At 42.4% G+C, this 17,122-nt stretch overlaps 2 protein-coding genes across 7 annotated transcripts in view; both read right to left on the bottom strand.

Moving 5' to 3' along the window:
- Positions 1-10,743, bottom strand: part of slc23a2 (solute carrier family 23 member 2) — a 53,805-nt gene extending 43,062 nt beyond the window's left edge. For 2 of the 4 annotated variants that reach the window (XM_061672020.1, XM_061672021.1), the window contains exon 1: positions 10,488-10,743. The gene's annotated coding sequence lies outside the window, so the exon portion shown is untranslated. The remainder of the gene's footprint in view (positions 1-10,487) is intronic. The other 2 variants (XM_061672022.1, XM_061672023.1) reach the window with 1 other exon arrangement.
- Positions 10,744-12,478: 1,735 nt separating this feature from the next.
- Positions 12,479-17,122, bottom strand: part of kcnip3b (Kv channel interacting protein 3b, calsenilin) — a 51,704-nt gene continuing 47,060 nt past the window's right edge. For 2 of the 3 annotated variants that reach the window (XM_061672016.1, XM_061672017.1), the window contains 6 exons: positions 16,026-16,150; positions 15,128-15,197; positions 14,868-15,046; positions 14,548-14,652; positions 14,372-14,434; positions 12,479-13,392 (listed from right to left, as the gene is read on the bottom strand). In XM_061672016.1, coding sequence (XP_061528000.1) covers positions 13,345-13,392; positions 14,372-14,434; positions 14,548-14,652; positions 14,868-15,046; positions 15,128-15,197; positions 16,026-16,150 — 590 coding nt within the window. In that variant the 3' untranslated portion in view covers positions 12,479-13,344. Of the gene's footprint in view, positions 13,393-13,600; positions 14,435-14,547; positions 14,653-14,867; positions 15,047-15,127; positions 15,198-16,025; positions 16,151-17,122 lie in introns of those variants that run through there. The other variant, XM_061672015.1, reaches the window with a different exon arrangement.

The following is a 17,122-nucleotide window of genomic DNA, read 5'->3' as shown; positions in this document are numbered from 1 at the left end:
GAGGAAACCGGAGCGCCCGGAGAAAACCCACGCAGGCACGGGGAGAACATGCAAACTCCACACAGGCGGGGCCGGGGTCCTCAGAACTGTGAGGCAGACGCTCTAACCAGTCGGACACCGTGCCGCCGTCTGATTTTCAATAAACCTCAATTATAATACTAAGAAACCCCCGTTTCTAACAAGTTGGAAACCTTAAAAAAAAATAAAAAATTACCCCAGTTTCACTTGAGAATGAAAAACAATGGGATACATGTGACTATGACACTTGAAAATATGTGAGAAAGGTGATCAATCATTACCATCAAAAGACAACACAACGACACATTATTTTCAGGTGTCCTTCACCTTAACCGCCTTTGTGTTATACTGTATCTTATCTGAATGCCGGTAAAACAAGAGGAAAATTTACATTCGGCGATAAAGCCAAATAATCCCAATAATCACTGAGACTTGACCCAAACTGTTGACCATTTGCAGTGCACAAACAAAGTTAAGATTAGAGAAGCCCAATGTGCTGTGCACAGTAGGTCAAAGTTGGATACCATTCATCAAAAAAGAATCATAATACTGAATAGTCTGGAGAACAGAACAGCAAAAAAGGTGATTTCAGGATACACCACTCAGAGCTACGTGCAAACACACACACCACGTTTGGGCTGTACAGCGGGCGGACGTCGAGTGAACCTGTCCTGCACTACAGTGTAATCTCAGTCACATGCTGCGAGTGATATAGCAAACACAGCCAAGGACCCAATTTCTGCGACCCAAATAACACTGCATCGTGGTTGGCTTGGCAATTGCTAATGCTCAGCTCAGCCAAGTCTGTTGAAAAAAATAAAAATAAAAAGTGCAGCTAGCAGAAAGTACGCTTCAATAGTGAACAGTGTAGTCTCAAAGCAAGTCAGGGACTGCGGCATACAGTACTGTCAATCTTAAGTTAATAGAAACTTGAAATGCAATGAATTCCACCGCATCGAACGCGCGCTGTTAGTCATTTTACGTTATTTGGAAATAATAATCTTAATCTACTACAATTTGCACATGTAGAGTTATTATCCCGTTTTACACAGACATCCTGCAAAATTGTCACATCAAAAAAGTAACATAAGAACCTGTATTTAACAGATGTTAAAGTGTCGTCCAGCCTATGTTATGGCCCCCAAAATGAGGAACTTCGTTTGCCCGTTTCATGTCGGTGCCATTTATACAGTACAGTGACAAAAGCCCCTTTTCCACCAACCAGCCCAGAAACTGAGTTCCTGGTAGCAGAAGGGTGCTGCGGAACATGTGGTTTGCATTTCCACCGCACCTATTAATTCAGCTAGTTTAGCTAATCAAAATGAGAAGTGTTCATTATTGACACTTGATCTAAAAAAAATATATATAATGCAGCCCTATGAGTGGCACAAGTCAGTGCAAACTGTAGGCCGGTCCCAAGCCCGGATAAATGCAGAGGGTTGCGTCAGGAAGGGCATCCGGCTTAAAACCTTGCCAAACAAATATGAGCGTTCATCCAAAGAATTCCATACCGGATCGGTCGTGGCCCGGGTTAACAACGTCCGCCACCGGCGCCGTCAACCTGCGGGGCGCCGTTGGAAATTCAGCTACTGTGGGTCGAAGTCAAAGAAGAAGAGGAGGTGGAAAGCGGGTTCTTCGGCAGAAAGAGAAGAGGAAAACACAGAGCCTAGAACTGAATGTGGGGACTTTGAATGTTGGGACTATGACAGGAAAATCTCGGGAGTTGGTTGACATGAAGATGAGGAGAAAGGTTGATATATTGTGTGTCCAGGAGACCAGGTGGAAAGGCAGTAAGGCTAGAACTTTAGGGGCAGGGTTTAAATTATTTTACCATGGTGTCGATGGGAAGAGTAATGGAGTCGGGGTTATTTTAAAAGAAGAGTTGGCTAAGAATGTCTTGGAGGTGAAAAGAGTATCAGATCAAGTGATGAGGCTGAAATTTGAAATTGAGGGTGTTATGTGTAATGTGATTAGTGGCTATGCCCCACAGGTAGGATGTGACCTAGAGGTGAAAGAGAAATTCTGGAAGGAGCTAGATGATGTAGTTCTTAGCATCCCAGACAGAGAGAGAGAGTCGTAATTGGTGCAGATTGTAATGGACATGTTGGTGAAGGTAATAGGGTTGATGAAGAAGTGATGGGTAAATACGGCATCCAGGAAAGGAACTTGGAGGGACAGATGGTGGTAGACTTTGCAACAAGGATGCAAATGGCTGTAGTGAACACTTTTTTCCAGAAGAGGCACGAACATAGGGTGACCTACAAGAGCGGAGGTAGAAGCACACAGGTGGATTACATCTTGTGCAGACGATGTAATCTGAAGGAGGTTACCAACTGTAAGGTAGTGGTAGGGGAGAGTGTGGCTAGACAGCATAGGATGGTGGTGTGTAAGATGACTCTGGTGGTGGGGAGGAAAATTAGGAAGACAAAGGCAGAGAAGAGAACCATGTGGTGGAAGCTGAGACAGGACGAGTGTTGTGCAGCTTTTCGGGAAGAGGTGATACAGGCTCTCGGTGGACGGCAGGAGCTTCCAGAAGACTGGACCACTGCAGCCAAGGTGATCAGAGAAGCAGGCAGGAGAGTACTTGGTGTATCTTCTGGCAGGAAAGGAGAGAAGGAGACTTGGTGGTGGAACCTCACAGTACAGGAAATCATACAAGGAAAGAGGTTAGCTAAGAAGTGGGACACTGAGAGGACCGAGGAGAGGCGAAAGGAATACATTGAGATGCGACACAGGGCAAAGGTAGAGGTGGCAAAGGCAAAACAAGAGGCATATGATGACATGTATGGCAGGTTGGACACTAAAGAAGGAGAAAAGGATCTATACAGGCTGGCCAGACAGAGGGATAGAGATGCGAAGGATGTGCAGCAGGTTAGGGTGATTAAGGATAGAGATGGAAATATGTTGACTGGTGCCAGCAGTGTGCTTGCTAGATGGAAAGAATACTTCGAGGAGTTGATGAATGAGGAAAATGATAGAGAAGGGAGAGTAGAAGAGGTAAGTGTGGTGGACCGGGAAGTTAGAAAGGCATTAAAGAGGATGAAAAATGGAAAGGCAGTTGGTCCTGATGACATTCCTGTGGAGGTATGGAAGCATCTAGGAGAGGTGGCTGTGAAGTTTTTGACCAGATTGTTCAATAGAATTCTAGTGCGTGAGAAGATGCCTGAGGAATGGAGGAAAAGTGTACTGGTGCCCATTTTTAAGAACAAAGGTGATGTGCAGAGCTGTGGCAACTATAGAGGAATAAAGTTGATGAGCCACACAATGAAGTTATGGGAAAGAGTAGTGGAGGATAGACTCAGGACAGAAGTGAGTATTTGCGAGCAACAGTATGGTTTCATGCCTAGAAAGAGTACCACAGATGCATTATTTGCCTTGAGGATGTTGATGGAAAAGTACAGAGAAGGTCAGAAGGAGCTACATTGTGTCTTTGTAGATCTAGAGAAAGCCTATGACAGAGTACCCAGAGAAGAACTGTGGTACTGCATGCGGAAGTCTGGAGTGGCAGAGAAGTATGTTAGAATAATACAGGACATGTACGAGGGCAGCAGAACAGCGGTGAGGTGTGCTGTAGGTGTGACAGAAGAATTTAAGGTGGACGTGGGACTGCATTCAGGGATCAGCCCTGAGCCCCTTCCTTTTTGCAGTGGTGATGGATAGGCTGACAGATGAGGTTAGACTGGAATCCCCGTGGACCATGATGTTTGCAGATGACATTGTGATCTGCAGTGAAAGCAGGGAGCAGCTGGAGGAACAGTTAGAAAGATGGAGGCATGCACTGAAAAGAAGAGGAATGAAGATTAGCCGAAGTAAAACAGAATATATGTGCATGAATGAGAGGGCTGGTGGGGGAAGAATGAGGCTACAGGGAGAAGCGATAGCAAGGGTGGAGGACTTTAAATACTTGGGGTCAACCGTCCAGAGCAATGGTGAGTGTGGTCAGGAAGTGAAGAAACGGGTCAAAGCAGGTTGGAACGGGTGGAGGAAGGTGTCAGGTGTGTTATGTGACAGAAGAGTCTCTGCTAGGATGAAGGGCAAAGTTTATAAAACAGTAGTGAGGCCAGCCATGATGTACGGATTAGAGACAGTGGCACTGAAGAGACAACAGGAAGCAGAGCTGGAGGTGGCGGAAATGAAGATGTTGAGGTTCGCTCTTGGAGTGACCAGGTTGGATAAAATTAGAAATGAGCTCATCAGAGGGACAGCCAAGGTTCGATGTTTTGGAGACAAAGTTAGAGAGCGCAGACTTCGATGGTTTGGACACGTCCAGAGGAGAAATAGTGAGTATATTGGAAGAAGGATGATGAGGATGGAGCTGCCAGGCAAGAGAGCTCGAGGAAGACCAAAGAGAAGGTTGATGGATGTCGTGAGGGAAGATATGATGGCAGTTGGTGTTCGAGAGGAGGATGCAGGAGATAGGCTTACATGGAAAAGGATGACGCGCTGTGGCGACCCCTAACGGGACAAGCCGAAAGGAAAAGAAGAAAGAAGAAGAAGATCTAAAAAAATATATATATATATGTATATATACCTTTAAAATATAACCCTATCCCTTTATTTTTCCAGGTAAGGGAATTGAGAACTGATTCTTATTTGCAATGCCAACATGGCTGCAGACAGAGTCTTTGAATTAGAGAGTTTTTTTAATTTTTTTTTTTAATATATACTTTTTTTTCCTTTAAAACTTTTGTCTTGGCATTCGGGCGATTACCTTTTTTTAATGCAAGTTCTCCACCTTTTTAAATTGCTTGAGGACTCTGCACCATTTGTACAATTGTCATTGTATCAGCATTACCACGTTACTGGCAACCCTTCATTGCTAAGTGACTCTCCGTAGTGTTTCTTATGTCCTAAAAGTATGTTTTGTCACAATGGCTGTCTGTTGTCGTACTAGAGCGGCTCCAACTACCAGAACTAACTTCCTTGTGCGCTTCTGACACACTTGGCAAATAAAGATGATTCTGATGTAGAGGACACACACTCACATGCCTTTTATGTTATGATGTAATATTTTACAGTTATCATCAGCTATTAGTCACAACAGATTTGACGAACGGTTAAAAAAACAACTCCATCCATCCATCCATTTTCTGAGCCGCTTATACTCACTAGGGTCGCGGGCGTGCTGGATCCTATCCCAGCTATCATCGGGTAGGAGGCGGGATACACTCTGAACCGGTTGCCAGCCAATCGCAGGGCACATACAAACAAACAACCATTCGCACACACATTCACACCTACGGGAAATTTAGAGTTGTCAATTAACCTAGTATGCATGTTTTGGGGATGTGGGAGGAAACCGGAGTGCTCGGAGAAAACCCACGCAGGCACAGGGAGAACATGCAAACTCCACACAGGCGGGGCCGGGGATTGAACCCCGGTCCTGAGAACTGTGAGGCAGACACTCTAACCAGTCAGCCGCCGTCTGATTTTCAATAAACCTCAATTATAATACTAAGAAACTCCGTTTCATACAAGTTGGAAACCTAAAAAAAAAAATTAAATAAAAAATTTACCCTAGTTTCACTTGAGAATGAAAAACAATGGGATAAATGTGACTATGACACTTGAAAATATGTGAAAAAGGTGATCAATCATTACCATCAAAAGACAACACAACGACACATTATCTTCAGGTATCCTTCACCTTAACCACCTTTGTGTTATACTGTATCTTATCTGAATGCCGGTAAAACAAGAGGAAAACTTACATTCGGCGATAAAGCCAAATAATCCCAATAATCACTGAGACTTGACCCAAACAGTTGACTCATTTAGTTTGCAGATGAGATAATTTATTGATGCTAGGAATGCGTCAACATTGGCTAATCTCCCTTGCCGCACAGTCCACCCCATTGTTTGTTTTTTGGGGGGGGGGGGGGCATTTTCCTTTTGTGTGTAGGGTATAGTATTTTACAGTGGGATCTAATCATAAACTGAATAGGAAACTAGCAACAATAGAAGTGAAAAAATGATCTTACCGCCAACAATGGTTTCACAAACCTAAAGATTGGGAGACAGTTCATTACAGACAGATGTCCAAATAAACTGATTAATAATAATAATAATAACAACATTCAGCATAATGTATAACTTATTTTTGCAATAACCAAGAGTTACGAGTTATTAAACATTTTACCCATGGACTGGATCGATCCAGTGTTTATTACTTTTATGTAGCAATGAATTTTTTCATTAATTTCAACAGGGAAAGATGAGTGTTTTGAGTTACAAGTTTAGTCACGGAACAAATTCAACTCATAACTCAAGGCACCACAATCTTTGTAATAGGTAAGGTAGAGAGGATACGAGTGACTCGACTTACAAGTCTGACTAAGTTAAAAGTTAAGACATCTTAGATCACGAAGCAGGTTTTTTTGCAGGCTACGTTTTTGGGACACAGGTTGCGACAGTTTAATATAATTACATAATTATGATCCCATTTATAATTGGTTTAAGTCTGTAGGCAGGATAGACTTGGTAGATTCCGGTCTCAAAGTGATATCAACTAGTCAAGGGGAGAGGCTTGTCCTGCATGTGGTCATGAGGCATGATGGAACCTACTGAAACCCAAGCTTATGCAAAGTAGACAAACACAAAGTAAATGGTCCAGTCCAGTGATGCGTGTGCACAGATTTGTTTTTACCACCATCACCTCCTGAAGCCCAAAAAAAAAAAAAAAACAAGTACCTTAACAATCTGCTTGTAAAGTGCTTCCTGTGAAGTTTATTTTTATTTAAATTCAAGGCACATGCTCACATACAAATCTTTATTCGCAAGACATAAAATAAGCCCAAAGGATGGCTCCCATTAATAAAAAAAAAATAATAATTGCTTTGGTTCTTGAGCAAAATCTCATAATGAATTAAGCTCGTGATCCGTGGCGCAACATGTAGCCTGTTGACATGATGGTCATAACTTACCAACTGTGACATAGCCGACTCCATTTTTTGATGGAAAAGGGAGGGAAAAAATGCTCAGGCACCAATTATTGGAATGTGTGTAAGTCACTTAAGAGGAAAATGTAGACAAAGGACTGATCTTCTGATACAGCGCTGATGTGCCAATTTTGCGAAATCTGTCAAAGTTCATCTTAACTGGGACTCACTGAGATGCGAAGACCATCATGAGAACGGAGGGGTGTGACGCAGACGACGGCGTAAACCAACTGATTAATGTGTAATGTAATCGTAGTGAATGATCTCATTGTTCCACTAACTTGATGACCTCTCTTGATTTTTTTTTACTGTCTTATAATTGGCGCTGAATAAAAGAGGCTCTAAAAGAAGTCCTCATAAATATTCGATAACACACTAGCTTAAATACACACGTAGCAAATGTCACTTCTTGTCGTCATTGAGCAGGTGCCTTGGGGGTCAAGTTGAATCAGAGGCAGATGCGTCAGCAGCACCGTCATAATTACAGGGTGACTAAAGTCTACACACCCTTGTGTTTTAGAGAGGGGAGTAGAAATTAACAAATATATAATATAGTTGCACAAGTGTGCACATCCTCTTATAAATGGGGATGAAATGGTTGCGTTGAGAATTAACCAATCCAACTCATCCATCCACGTTAAATGGGAGTGAGCATAAACCTGCCACAAATTAAAAAATGTCTCTGATTAACCCCAAATAAAGTTTAGATGTGCAAGAATAGGGCTGGGTACTGTTGAGAACCTCAAGATTCAGTTAAATTTCAATATTTTAGGTTGCGATTCAATTCAATTTTGTTTCTTCAGGTTGTGATTCAAGTGGATATTCTTTTAAATGCTTTGATGTTTATTCTTTAAGAAGTAGAAATAGACTAATAATAAGACTGTCTGTTGACAATGTTTAAATATTTATTCTTATGCCCATGTGAACATATGTGGCATGTCACCTCACATTTTGTAGCAATAAAAGTGATGACAATAAAACCTTGCACAATATATTATTTGTGCATATGCCTACAAAAGTAAAAAAACTAAACAACTGCTCTATATAAACACTGAAAAAGTAAAGCCTAAAAAAAGAAGAAAAAAGTACAGCCTAAGGTGCCAGGAGCTGAAGGAGCTTCTGAGGATTTGCTGAATCGATATTGAATTTGGGGTGGGAATAATGCAATGCATCGATTAATTGATATTTTACCCACCACTATTCAAGTATTATTCTCTTTGTTGTTACATTTTACATCATAAACCATAGCCCCAGAGAGCTTCCACAGCATTAGTATGTTTGGTGCCGGCGGCAGGGTAAACGACTGGTTAGAGCGTCTGCCTCACAGTTCTGAGTAGCGGGGTTCAATCCCCGGCCCAGACTGTGTGGAGTTTGCATGTTCTCCCCGTGCCTGCGTGGGTTTTCTCCGGGCACTCCAGTTTCCTCCCACATCCCAAAAACACGCATGGTAAGTTAATTGAAGACTCTCAATTGCCCGTAGGTGTGAATGTGAGTGCGGATGGTTGTTTGTTTGTATGTGCCCTGCGATTGGCTGGCAACCAGTTCAGGGTGTACCCCGCCTCCTGCCCGATGATAGCTGGGATAGGCTCCAGCACGCCCGCAACCCTAGTGAGAAGAAGCGGCTCAGAAAATGGATGGATGGATGGATGTTTGGTGCCAACCCAACACTGCTCATCACAGCAGACCTACAATGAAACACGGTAGTGGCAACATCCTGCTTTGGGACCGTTTTTCTTCAGATGGAGCTGGGGCCTTAGTAAAGGTGGAGGGTATTATGAACAGTTCAAAATGGCAGTCTGTGTTAGCAAAAAAAAAAAAAAAAAAAGTTCAGGCTTCTGCAAGAAATCTGAAGATAAATAGGAGCTTCATCTTTCAGCATGGGAATAACCCAAAGTTAGGGCTGGAAAGGAATAAGAAATCAGCCTCAATTTTTTTTGCTTGGACCCTCATAATTAGCGGTGCGCAAACAACTAGCATCTAATTATTAGAGATGATGATATAAGAAGAGAACCAAAAAGAATTAGCTGGAGCTGGCTTCAGGCATGATCAATTAAAATGAATAATTAGCATCATATTTAAAAAAACAAAAAAACCTTTTTTCCCTTTAAGCTTGTAAGATGAATTGAAAAACGGAAGTTTTGAAATTTACATCATAAACAAATTTACATCACAACATCATAAATATCAGAGTTTAGCTGTCTTCACCTTCAACCTGCTGTTGCTGGAGCATTGCTGTCACAGAGTACAGTATGTGGAGGCTACAATAGCCCCTCCATTGAACAATGACAGCATCGACAGTGAGGTTCTTCACTCTCATTTCACACAACCACTCCGCACACACTTCTTTTGCTGAGGTCGGTCCATCTTGCCACTCCTTCAACACACATTCAAAACTGAGAAACTAGCAGGAGTTAAGGTAGCCCAGGGAAGAGGTGGGATGCTTTTGTGCTATAGTCACCGTCTATACTGAAGATGTAGCAATGGGCCACACCCTCTAAATTTAGGGCCTGACGGGGGAACGGCAGTTATACTGACTGTTGGCCCACAGGGAAAATGCCCAGTATGCCAGAAAGCACACCTCAAAATCAACAAAAGAATGTCTTCACCAGAATAAGGTTTCGGCATGACCCAGCCAGAGTCCAGACCTGAATCTGATCAAACATACGGTGATATTATAAGGACAGGGCAAATGAGATGCCCTTGAAATCTGAAAGATTGAGTGTTTTTGCAAGGAAGAGTGAGTAAATATTGCCCCGTCAAAGATGTGCCACACTGAGACTCCTGACTGAGCCCTGTAATCAAAGCTAAAAGTGCTGCAACTAAGTAATAGTTTGAGGGTGTGGATATTAATGCAACAAGCTTGTATGTTTTTTTTTTTTTTTTGTGTGTACTCTTTGCATTTTTGCCCGTTAAAAGGTTTCAGTCATTTCAATTACGTTGTATGGGTTATAGGTCATACTGGTAGAAAACGTGTGCTCACTTTTTCTATCAACGACACCTCTTCAAATGTGTTTGCAGGCACGAACACACACGCTTGTCACACTTGCTTGGCCTTGTTTCCAGGGCAACCAGAAGCGGTCAATATAGCGGTCAAATAAACTGCGGTGGCCCAGATAGTGTCAGGGCGAGTATGTTGCAGCTTTAGTTGTTACTTAAACGCAGATATTACAGTTGATGCTTAGCACTGATGCACACATTGTAAAGGGAAAGGGAGGCGTGCAGTGACGTCAGCAAACACATCAGCGAGGAACTAGTCCACAGTGAATTTTCCGTTTGGCAATGTGGGGCTAAGGGTCAAGGAGATGAAGGATGCCAGATAGGGCCGATCACAGTCACACTGTAAACCACAATCACGCCGGCCCACGGAGACCAACCCGGGTGGGTGTATTTCTAGAGCCTCGGGCAACCCACGTTGTGTTCTTTTGTAAACATCTTCGCTTACCTAGCGTAGTTGTGATAACGGGGTGATGATGATGATAATAATAATGATAACGATAATAAGAAAAGTGATTCGTGTGGTCTTCCACTCACCTGACCGAAGAAACAGAAGACGAAGCTCACTACTCTGGCCGGCTACGTCCGCTGGCTCACTGCTGTAGCGGCGCGGAAAAAGCGGCTTGACTCTGCGTCGGACGAGAGGCTTTAGCTTGAAGTCGGCTCACGGACAAGCGGACCGGCAAGAGAGAGAGTCTTCGAGCCCAGTCGGGACAGTAGGAAGTCCTCGTCTCTACAACAGAACCGCTACGAGCCCGCGGAGGGATTTATGGCTTTCAGAAAACCACGGGTCGATGTAAGGCTTCGTGCATGCGCATATCGGTCATGACGTCAGGCACCTGCCTCTCGCACCGCCTGGGCCAATCAGAGTCGCGGATACCGGCCGTGACGTCAGGCACCTCAGCCAATCAGAGTCGGAGCAATGATGACGCAACTCCTCCGTATGCACGCAATAGTTTTAACCTGCATTACAATACATTACAATATATTATTACTGCTGTTTCTTAGAAGAAACATAAGTTAAAATACAGTACCTTCACATGCTCAGTTTTATGTGCTTTGGGGTGGGTGGGGGGGGGGGTATTTATTATACTGTTTCTTATTTTGGTGACAGCATCACTCTGCCTTCTAGCGTCGACCATTTGTACTTTCCAAAACATTTCATAACGGAGTACAGTACTGCAGTGTTTCCGAACCTTTACTGAGCCAAGGCACCCATTTTACCCATTCTCACGGCACACCACTCAACAAAAATGTCTTAAAACATATGAATACTGAAATAATGACGATCTTTATTTACTCACAAATGGACTTAAGTGTAAATTCTGGGCCAGTTTAATTGAACACAAAGCTGATATACACACAGAAAGCTATGAGTCATTCTGTTGTATGAATGGCAAGCGGTGGATACACAGGTTTATTGTACATTCTGCCATCTAGTGGAAGAGCATTTAATCATCTGCCTGTCCCTACACTGGTACAGATAAATGGGGGAAAAAACGATATATTTGTAATTAACCATCCATCCATTCTCTGTACCACTTATCCTCACTAAGTTCACGGGGATGCTGGGGCCTATCCCAGCTGACCTTTAGGCGAGAAGCAGGGTACACCCTGAACTGGTCACCAGCCAATTGCAGGGCACCTATAGACAAACAATAATTCACTCATATTCACAGCTATGAGCAATTTAGAGACTTTAATTAACCTACCATACATGTTTTTGGAATGTGGGAGGCAATTGGAGTACCCAGAGAAATCTGAGGAGAGCATGCAAATGCCACACAGGCAAGTTCGGATTTGAACCCGTGTCCTCAGAACTGTGAGGTAGATATGCTAACTAGTCTGACACCGTCCGTGCCACTATTTATGATTAATAAATAATCATTTTCAGACTAATTATGTGAAATTGGTTCCCGTGACAAGGTGACGATCTCTCATGGCACCCTGGTTGGGCAGTCACTGCTGTACTGTACACTACATTATGTAATGTGTTCAGACAGTACTATAGTCATTGTGCAGCCTTATGCTACAATAAATTTGGAGAAAAATCTACACTACCCTAAAAGTTCCTCATTATGCTGAAGCATAAAACTGAATTTCAGCAATATTTTCCAATGTATTAAGTCACATGTACAGACACTGTAGATAGATAGATTGATAGTGTTCTAAAATGAATTTAAATAGCTTTTGAAACTACATAATTGTTTCAATGAATCTTCATGTTCATGACCAAACACAAAGCTGACATTTCAGCCACATTAAACTGGCAGGTTCATTCTGCAGTATTTATTTTATAGCAGTGCTCCAAGAAATTCCAAACCGATGAACCCACACACATTCATCACCTCGTATATGTGAACAAAAGCTGTTGGATGTTTTTTTTTTTTTTTTTTTTTGCTCTTCCTGCTGGGAATGTCACAGTTGTCCTGTGTTAAACCAACTAATAGCTCATTATGTGTAAATGATGGCCGAGCACCGGAGCGAAAATGTCCTGAAAAAAAAGACACTGAGAGGCGAGGTCACAGCAGTCGACTGCATCTTTATTAACCCACGTCACAAAGGTCTGACTGTACTTGAAGTCATCATGCGATTAGATACTGAAGAACCAACATAGCCTTCATGCAGCGTATAAACCCCAGATTTACAGACCTCATTCTCTACAGTACCGCACAGATAAACTCTCCGCAGATTACCATTTTCAAAGTAGTCTCCATAAAATACAAAAGAACACACCAGCAATCTGCTTTGATTCCGTGGGATGATGTAACTAAATATTTTTAAAATAAATATAGCGTTGTCCGAATCATATTTGTTTCCAAAGGTGACAGCTTACAGAAAAGCTGTCAAGCTATAGAAACGTCCCCTAGAGCATGTTGACAATGCCTTGATTTCCAAGGCGCCTAAGCATGAAATCATAGTGCAAGCTAATTTCACATCACAAACATACTTTGTTTCTCCTTTTTAGTTTCCATTTCCTCACACTAGTCCATGAGCGCAGCAGGGCTGACTTTGTGCAGTGCATGTGTCTGAATGAAAAGGAACTGTGAGGCCTTAGTCTTGTCTTTCATTTGGCGATGATCTCTTCTTTCAATTTGGTAACAAAAGTCATTTTGTGGCTTTTTTTAAGGACACAAAACACACAAAAAGGGTGTGCGCTCTCTGCAGGAAGCTCGTCTCGTGTCCACGGTGGTCCTTTTAAGTAGCTGCGAGATAATACAGCTAAAAGAAGCATGGTGAGAAATAGAAAAATCCTCTCTGTATTTTTACACTACTTACATTAAGTGCCAAGATGTCCTCTATTTGGTGTTTGGAGTGTGCGTGATGGGTGTGCTGTGTTTGTGAGGGTGTGCTGTATGAAAAAAAAATGATCTCAGAGCATCCTGATGATACATTAGATAACGTTCTCAAACAGCTGCATGGAGTTCATGATGTTCTCATCCTGGACATGGAAAAGATAGAAAGGAGTATAAAATGGATTAGATTTGATTCATTGAAATGACAATATAATACATTATTACACATATTTGCATCCTCAGGGTCCCAGTTGCGCTAGACTAGCCTAGCTGACCTTGAGCTAGAAGCAGGGTACACCCTCAACTGGTCACAAGCCAGTCGCAGGTCACAAATATAGAAAAAAAAAAACCACTCACGTTCACATTCACACCTATGGACAATTTAGAACAGGCAAAGACTATACCACGCACAGTTGTAAATTTGAGTGTGAATATTTGTTTGTTTATCTGTGTCTTGCAGTTGACTGGTGACCAGTTTAGCTCGCCCAATGTCAGCTGAGCTATAGGCTCCAACTCACCTGCCATCCTAATGTGGACAAGACCTACGGAAAATTGATGTTTGGATGGTTTTGCCAAAACATTTTCGCCTTAACACCCAAATTCAAAGCGGCTCCTCTCATTCACGTTAAATGTGGCGCAATGAGTCTCGCATGGAGACATCTTCTGTGCGGAAGAACGATTCCAAGCGTGACTGGAGCATTGTCACTGCTCTTGCAACAGACAACTTGATTAAATACAGAAGTTCCCTGCTGATAACCCCCCTCTCTCCATAGCTGCGTGCCGGCCAATGGGTTGATTCAAAAAATCTAATAATAACAATGTGTTCAATTAATTGACTTTTACAATGATTCAGAAGGTTTGATGCCAGCTGTTCACATATTTAGGAATGAAATATGTCTGTCATCTTACCGCACATATCCGTGTAGCTCGCGTATCTGTCTGGTTGTGCTCTAATCAAATACATCAAAGTTCACCAAAAATTAAAGGATATACGCACAGACACAGTTTTTTTGCCCTCTGCTGCAGTTACGTAGTCCACGAAAATAGAGCCCCTTGTGTCAATACCTGAGACCCATTTTGGGTCACAAGCCCAAGTTTGGAAACCATGTTTAGGGTATTATTTACCTTCTGGCAGGTCTCAATGAACTCTTCAATGGTTACAACACCATCTCTGTTTCTGTCCATTTTCTGTAGCACAGAATTAGGATAGAAAGAGCAACAAAAAAAATTTAAATAAAAAAATCATAAAAGAAACGACTGGAGGATTTATGTGAATTTGCGGAAATCTGTGTATTGAGAACCTGGAAGAACTTGTCCACGTGCTCAGACGGAGCCTCGTCTCGCACACATGGGTACGTGTACCTGCCCATCATGTCGTAAATGGACTTCATTATTGCTAGCATCTCCTGCGAAAGACAGAAAAGAAGATGCACTACATTTTATAAATACAACTTACTACACAGGGATACATACCCGCAATAAACGGGTTCACTTTTCAGCATGACGTAATTACTGTATTACAATGTGCAGACACATCTCAATGAAGTGCCCAGTTCATGTATATTATGGTAGGATGAGAGTTGAAAGAAGAAAGAAACAAGGACTTTGCCCTCTGTGTTACCTCTTTGGTGATGTAGCCATCTTTGTTGATGTCATAGAGGTTGAATGCCCAGTTGAGCTTCTCTGTGACGGAGCCTCTGAGGAGCACGGACAGGCCGATGACAAAGTCTTCAAAGCGGATCGAGCCATTCCTGTCGATGTCGAAGGCGTTGAAGAGGAAGTGAGCGTACGTGGTCGCGTCTGTGAAGGATGAAAAGGGGCTTTAAGGGTTTCATGTACGTTACCATAGATACAACCTGGATTGAGGAACGGAGAGCTAACCTCCTTGGGGAAAGAACTGAGAATAGATGGACTTGAATGTCTCCTCATCAACCAGCCCGCTGGGACACTCCTTCTCGAGGGAATATGAAGAAAAAGAAAAGGAAAAACATATCAGTCGGACCTGAAACATAATGAGTACGTCCTCTTCAATCACTGATTACAAGTTAGGTAGAGAGTCTCAAAATGGTTCAGTTGGAAATAATTCAAAATGGATACAAGGATGATGTGTGTGATTAAAAAAAAAAAAAAAAAAAAAAACTACTGTATTGTTGCGACACTGCAGTTGTGTTAAGTGAATTAGTTCTATAAGTTCCGACTCTGTGAGCCTGTGAAGGTTTGTTTCTGAATGTGATTGGGTAAGTGAGTTGAGGTGACATTAACTGTGTCGATCAACCACCACTCATCCTCTTCGTCATCTCAGAAGATGCTACAGTGCTGTACTGAAAAAAATATCAGTGAATGTTGGGAATAAAGCAACAAGATTGTCCACAGGGAGAACATTCAAACTCCACGCAGAGAGGTTCCAACCGAGATTCGAACATGGATATCAGGACTGTGAGGCAGATACGCTCAGCACCACATCATTTTACAATTTTACACCATATACAAAAATATTTTTAAGCTTCTAACCTAAAGTCATAAAGTAGCAAAAGATTTGACAGCGTTGACTTTTTTTGCCTATTTAAAGATAGTTTTCGGAACTTTTTCAGCTCAATATATACAAATGTGGTTCCTGATTGATGATCAGCAAAATAGCTTACAGCATTTTACAATAACCCAATAAAGGTCAACCATTTTTGGGTCTTGTCCCTAACTTTTGGAAAGACTACTGTAGCTAGAAGTACACAATCCTCCATAGTAGAAACAAATGAGTTATTTCTTATTTTCCCAAACATACATTTTTGAAGCCCCTGTAGAGGGACTGAAGCTCCTTCCTGGTGAACTTGGTCTGAGTCTGAAGCTGGTCCAGACCCTCCGGCTGGTGACGCACCGTCGACAGCTCCAGATCACTGTCACTGCTCTCTGTGGGACAGAGAGAGAGAGAGAAATGAGAGGAGATAGAGAGTGATGCAGGGGTTAGAGGGGGGTAGATGAGGAGAAAAGCAAACGGGGGGGGGACAGACGTTGAGTGGGTGGATACAGGCCAACATTCAGGGAGGGCTGGGATTACAAATTTAAGACAGAGGAAGCAAGTATAGAGAACGTCTTCACAAGCAAAAAGGCAGGGGGGGGGGGGAAGTTGTCCTTTCTTAATGTCGGAAATGTCACCAAACATTTTCTGTAATCTGTTGGTTGCCAGTTCACACACACTAAGAGAAAGCACTGCATGGCTGCGACAAATTAAAAACAAATCATAGAAAAGGGCAGGGACAAGAAATTTTCCAGACCACTGTTTCCATACTCACCATCTTTAGACAGAGAGAAGAGAGGAAGAGGTGCAGACACCAAAATGGAGGGAAAGAGAGCATGTGGGGGCACAGTGAGAAAGTAAGAGAAAGAAACAAAACAAAGAAATCAAGTCAGACTGGACAATCAAGATATTTGTATGATGAGAGTAGAGTGGAAGGGATCTTATCCTATTCAGGGTCATGGGTAAATTGCAACCTATTCCAGCAGATTTCAGGCAACAGGCTACAACCTGGACTGGTTGCCAGTCAATAAGTGGGGAAATACTGTATACATAGACAGATAACCATTCACACTCGCATTTGCATTATCACTGAGTGGAAACTGAACACACGCTGCCTGAATGGAAGTAAGGCCATTGAACAACAACAGGACTTAAAATCAATGGAACCAAAAAGATAAGAGGGTGCAGTCATGTCTAAAAAACAGATATGTCTAACAAAACGGTCAATCCAAACTCACTTCATCCGCATATTGTACACTACTCACCAGCCACGTTAGGTACACCCAATACAATGGTGCCTTGAGATAGGAGTTCAGTTCATTCAGTGACCATGCTCTTCACTCAAAATAATTTTACCTCAAATC

Source organism: Phycodurus eques, chromosome 3 (assembly GCF_024500275.1).
Source record: "Phycodurus eques isolate BA_2022a chromosome 3, UOR_Pequ_1.1, whole genome shotgun sequence".
NCBI lineage: Eukaryota > Metazoa > Chordata > Actinopteri > Syngnathiformes > Syngnathidae > Phycodurus > Phycodurus eques.
This window is presented reverse-complemented; position numbering and strand designations above follow the sequence as displayed.